The sequence below is a fragment of the Epinephelus moara genome, chromosome 14, assembly GCF_006386435.1.
Source record: "Epinephelus moara isolate mb chromosome 14, YSFRI_EMoa_1.0, whole genome shotgun sequence".
In the NCBI taxonomy this organism is placed as follows: domain Eukaryota; kingdom Metazoa; phylum Chordata; class Actinopteri; order Perciformes; family Serranidae; genus Epinephelus; species Epinephelus moara.
The window spans coordinates 14624549-14630548 of record NC_065519.1 but is presented as its reverse complement, the minus strand read 5'-3'; the positions used below and the strand labels follow the sequence as shown (position 1 = coordinate 14630548).

At 40.2% G+C, this 6000-nt stretch overlaps 1 protein-coding gene across 1 annotated transcript in view; it reads right to left on the bottom strand.

Moving 5' to 3' along the window:
• Nucleotides 1–524: 524 nt before the first annotated feature.
• The window catches only part of LOC126400669 (protein yippee-like 5), a 5854-nt gene continuing 378 nt past the window's right edge, over nt 525–6000 (bottom strand). The window contains exons 2-3 of the mRNA XM_050061559.1: nt 2907–3078; nt 525–2786 (exon numbers count right to left, since the gene is read on the bottom strand). Coding sequence (XP_049917516.1) covers nt 2562–2786; nt 2907–3047 — 366 coding nt within the window. The 5' untranslated portion in view covers nt 3048–3078 and the 3' untranslated portion in view covers nt 525–2561. The remainder of the gene's footprint in view (nt 2787–2906; nt 3079–6000) is intronic.

Genomic DNA, 6000 nt, shown 5'->3' with positions numbered 1-6000 from the left:
ATCTATATCTAGGGCTAACCGCCATTTTTACTAAACTTGGTAGATATGTAGAACAGGACGCCTCAAGGTGACTGGAGAAATTTAACTCTAATTGGCAACTGGGTGGCGCTATAACAATAGACAAATGCTTAAAAATGGCTAATGCGACCGATCGCTGTGGCTCCCCCTGTGGACCAATGTTTGTTTTTTTTCTAATTTTTTTTTTTTAGTATGACTAAGTCATGGTATGGTATGCTGTACTCAATGGGTATGGACTAGTTTTTTAATTTATTAATTAATTAATTTCCGGCACAGAGCTTTTATTTTGAAGTGCCATCTCATGCTGTAGAGTGACTGACTAATGAACAGCTACATAACAAAGACAGCATTCTAGCTTGAGACATGGCCAAACGCAAGTATAACACTGAATATATTAAACTCTGTGGACATTAAAGTAATGGCTAAGGAGAAATCTGGACCCTGTGGCTGCCCCAGTTGGGAACCACTGCTCTAAGCTACAAAACAAGCACAAAGAAGACACCGAATTTGAACCCAGCAAGACTATGTTTATTTAGAAATCACATCAGAGAAAAACTATAGCCATACAAGAAGAAAACTGTTTTTTTCAAACTTCCAATAGAGAAAATATACAATAAGATAAATGCATCAGCCCATAAAATAATAATAATCATATAGAGTAAAGCAAATAAAACAATGGCCTGTCAATAAAATGGTAAAAGTGAACAACAAAACGATAACAATATTCTGTCACGGCCATTGACGGTTACACTGCATTGACTCGGGGATATGGATGGTGTCAGTGTCCTGTTCTTTTTTTAATTTTTTATTTTTTTGTAGAAATGACACTGCCTTGCATGACCTTTTAAAGGCGGGCAAAAACATTTAACAGCGTCGCTAGTGAAGGCTGGACCAATCTGGTAACGCCTGCAGGCATGCACACTCTGAAATGGCACAATGTTACACCAGGGCATGATGCTGTGCTATAACCCACTCCAAAAATAACCTCAAATGTCATGGAGATTTAGATTTTTTTTTTTTTTTTGCATCTGACATTTTGATTGAAATCTTCACAGGACACTGACGATATAAAATGCAGGCTCTGGCATAGTCAGAGGACAAAGGCTCAACTTTAAAGACTAGAACTCCATTAAAGCTTGCTTGGCTTTGTGTTGTAAGAAACAAGTCATCTTATGACCAAATGTGCCCAAAGCTCAGGATTATAAGAAGAGGATGGGTCACTATCCTGAAAGTAATCGACTCCAGGAGACGGCAGGCGGAGTTAACCGTCATATAAATGGATTAAATCAAACTCTTGATTTAAACATATTTTCAGTGTTGTTTTTAAGATTGTAACGTATTATTTTTCAAGAGGTCGTCTATAAACTTGTCTCACATTGCCTCCCACTGCCGGCTACTTTCAAACTCTTGCATGACCCATCCTCTGACAATCCTGTCCTTAAACTGGCAGGCAGCCAGAGAATGTCTCCATCACATCTCAGACACATCCCCCCTCTCCGTCACACTGAAGACACATGGCTGGAAGGTACATGTTCCTCATAAGTCACCGAAGTGACACGTTGCTCTCCACGCAGCGTGCCACACACGCACAGAATCCATGGTAACGGATGGGAGGGCGGTGGAATTGAATTAAATCGCATTGTACAATTGTCAGGAGGTCACATCCACACCGTGAACTGCAAGAATGGCGCGCTTAAAGCCACTTTGTGTACATTTCAAGAATATCAATCAAAAAATAAACGCACGTCAAGTCAGCAAGATCGAAATAAAGCTCCTATCATGATCAAACACTACAATGAGTACTTAAATATGACATCAATCTGTGCAGTCCTTTCGGTATCATTTGGACATGAACATAGATTTTAAACACTATTACATTCAGTACACCACCAGCTAATAAAAGGTAACTGATATAGAAAAAACAACTATCATGATCTTAATTGCATTCAGTGCACACCAGTGACAAATACATTGAGACAGAGGTCACAACACAGAAGCACAAGCCCCACAGAAGCAGTATGTACAGTGACACCTCCATTGCTGGCTGCTTTGCTCGTGTCTGCATGATGAACATACTCAGCTCGACTGCCTCCTGATATCTAAATAAACAAAACAACTAGTTGATATTTCTGTGTAACTGATCATGCATGTGTTTTAATTACTACATGACAAAGTGTGGAGCATGCCTTGTGAGGTGGTGACAATTCTGTGTGACCGTGCATGAACACTTAAACAAAGTGAAGTTACAACTCCCTGTCTGTGTCCCCAGCTGTTTTGGGGTGGTGCCCTGTGACACATAAATCGGGAAGTATTTTTGGAGAAGCCTAATCAGCAATTGTAGAGCCAGCAAACCAATCGTCTAATCAGCAGAGGTCTATAGGCCAGAGAGAGGGAAGGGGTGTGTGGGGAGGTGAAGCCAGAACTTCACTGACCACTAAGTCTGCAGGTGGTGCTGCGCAGCGCAGAGGCAAGGGGATAAAGGAGAGGGATAAGAGGACACGGGAGTGTGCCTTCCTCACTCAAGTTAATCCGAAGTTACGGGCTCATGAGTTGTCTGAGGGGACGTGCTCCTCAAAGCCCTCACTCTCCCTAACCAGCGCCCTCTCCAGGATGACACGTCCCTCCTTGTACCGCTGACTGTCCTCTGTAGCAAACTCATAGATCCAACCCAGCTTGCTGTTGCAGTTCTTGCAGCTGACATCTCTCACCATGTGTCTGCCGGTGAGCATCACTCTGTCCTGCACCTCGCTGTACTGGAGGTTCACCACCTGTGGAGTTGAGACACATGCATACACATGTTGAAGCAGGGAACTAGCTACTGGATCTTTGTATACCCTGTTTGATTCAGAAGTAAACTTCATAGGCAGTTATCACGAATGTCTCCGTACCTTGTTGAAGAGGAAAGCTCTGCCTGTGGCCCCTGTGAAGCGTGTTGAGATGAGCTCAGATCTGTTGGTCAGGATGGTGTCACAGTTGGCGCAGGAGAAGAGGCGAGTGCCGCCAATGTGGTCCAGGAAGATGCGTCCCATCGTCAAATCTCTGGGGGTGACTGAACCAAGGCTGAAAAAAGAGAGGGAAAAAGAACAAACTATTTATTGTTGAAGAGTTAAATGAAAATATGACTGGTTTAGGCAGTGACACCATTCAGTATAACACCCTGACCGATGTGACAATGTATAACTTGAGTCAACTCTAAGAAGTTATTCCATACCATTTGTAACGTGGTAGCATCTCCTTTAACACAGCTGAGCGTGTGAGGCTATTACGGGCGATGTAGTAAATCAATGAGCAGTTTGTGACTGTTTTATGGTCACACTGGATTTTAAGTCCATGAAGACTCTCAGTTATCCAGGCTATGGTGTATATAGACATACTTGTGCTAAGTCAAAGGCAACTGAGCATGCTTTAAGTAACCACACTGAACTCAAGACCAAGTGCAGTTATTTTGGTTTCTATTTAGTTTTGCTTTTATTCCTCTACTCTCTCTCACGCTCCCTTTTCTCCTCTCTGTCTTTTTCCTTTCTCTGGTTTATTTTCGAACAATTTTGTGAGGCTTTTATTTGTGTTTTGGGAGAGTAAATAAATAGAGAGTGCCCCTGAGGCCATGTTAAACCAGAAACGAACTGCATCTTGTTATGTGCCACCCCATGACTTTACTGCTTTGGAAGTGTGTATGTTGTTGGGGTGTGAGGAAGGTAATTTCATTCAGCTGGTCAGGCGTGACCAAGATTACCACCTCAATGTATCATGCGCACTGGCCTTAAATGAACTTACAGAAGTTAAATGCCTGAATCAGTCACAAGAGAGGCATTTTGAATGAGAGATGAATCATCTGAAAGAATGTGTAGGATTTAGTGGCATCTAGTGATGCAGTCACAGAACTGACACTTCTTACGTGTGCTAAGTGCAAAGGAGAACTGCGCTGGCTGACAAGAAAACACAAATGGCCCTATCTAGAGCCAGTGTGTGGTTTGTCCGCTCTGTGCTCCTGTTAAAACAACACGGCAGACTACGTGGAAGAGGACCGGCTTCATATGTAGATATAGACAGCTCATTCTAAGGTAATGAAAACACAACGATTCTTAGTTTCAGGTGATTATACATTCATGAAAACATAGACCATAAACCCTGAGGCATGTACTAAGGGCCACAGTGACCACTAATTTTTGCTCAGGTTATTCCTCTGAAACTTAAGATCCAGACATCCGCTAAGTAAAATAATTTATCTGGTTGAAACACACAGTTAAAATGACCAAGATCTAAAAAGTGTATAGGAATAATGTGGCTTAAAACTGGATTAAAAGTTGTTTATCACAGATGACAATCCTGCAGCACGCAGTAAGGGGGTACAACACTATTGACAGGTGACGGTGACCAAATGACACGGGCCATGTTCTTGATTAAATTTACAGATTTATCTGGGTTCTAACATTGTTTAAAACGTTTTGGATAAAATGATGAAAGCATTACTTAACCAGGTACAAGCTCAGGGTCTAAAGTGTAAGGGGGATCCTGTAAAAGGGGTTGTTTTGGGGAGTTTTTCCTTATCCACTGTGAGGGTCCAAGGACAGAGTGATGTCGTATGCTGTAAAGCCCTCTGAGGCAAATTGTGATTTGTGATAGGGCTGCAACTAATGATTACTGTCATTGTCGACTAATCTGTCGATTATTTCTCAGATTAGTCGACTAATCATTTTATCGAAAAATGTGTGAAAATGTTGAAAAATGTCAGTCTGTCTCTCCCAAACCCCAAAATTATGTCATCTAGTATCTTGTTTCATACTCACGCCAAAGGGTTTTAGTCCACCATCATGGAAGAGTGTGTAAAGCTGCCAATATTTGAACGTAAGAAGCTGCAACAAGAGTATTTTGGGGTACTTTTATCGTACTTTTCTATGAAAAATGACTCAAACCGATTAGTCAACTACTAAAGTAGTCACCGATTATTTTAATAGTCGATTATTCATTGATTAATCGACTAATCGTTGCAGCCCTAATTTGTGATAATGGGCTTCATAAAGAAAATTGAATTAAAATTGAATTGAAGTAACCCCTGGTCTTCACCTGCAAAAAGTTAAAATATTCTGACCCAGAAGAGATTCAAAGAGACAAAAAAATAATAATAATAAAAAAGAAAAACACAAAAATATGCACGACTACAAGCTACATCCTGCAGAGTAGACCTTTAACACATCCAGTTAAATTTTTATGATTATGTGCAATAATAACAAACAACGTGGTCTCACTTTTTAATTTTTTTTTCATTTCATGACAGACATTGCTGCTTGTTATTTATTTTTATGGGGGGTTTTTTTTCATCATTTTTGGTGATTGCTATCATACATTACAGATCTTCCTAGCTCACTGAATGTGAATTCAATGCATTGCAGTAAAAGAACTTAATGGTCTGTTAAAATTCCTTGAATAGACAATGACTGACGATGATCTAAATGATTGGGTTTTTTTTTCAATTATTTTGCAGAAAATGTACTATATTGTGCAAAATATCTATCATCGTAATATAAAAATAAGTGACACTTTGATAGCAGATTTAATCCATATAATTCACCCCAAAATATCTCTCTCTCCTGAGTTGAATAAATGTCCTCATGACTGTTTTTTGTTGTTGTTGTTTTTGTTTTGTTTTTTTACCTTTGCCAAGGGTCTGTGAACACTGCAGCAAAATGTCAGGCAGTGACTACCTTTAAAACGCTGCACTTTTCATACAATTTTATAGTTGACAGTCTCAAAAGAGACTTTTAAGAGCTCCAATGAGTTTTTTCTGACCCCCATTTTTAGGTGTTTTTGAAACCTCCTCTTGCCGTAGTAACTCCCTGTTGAGCTGTATACTGATTTCAACAAGTACTTTTTGTTCCTGCCTGGCTTGTCATGAAGACTGTTGACTGTAGATGGCAGCTGAGCTTTGAATGGGGCTAAAAATAAAACCCATCATGAATAATAACAACATAACCTCTCTTCAAA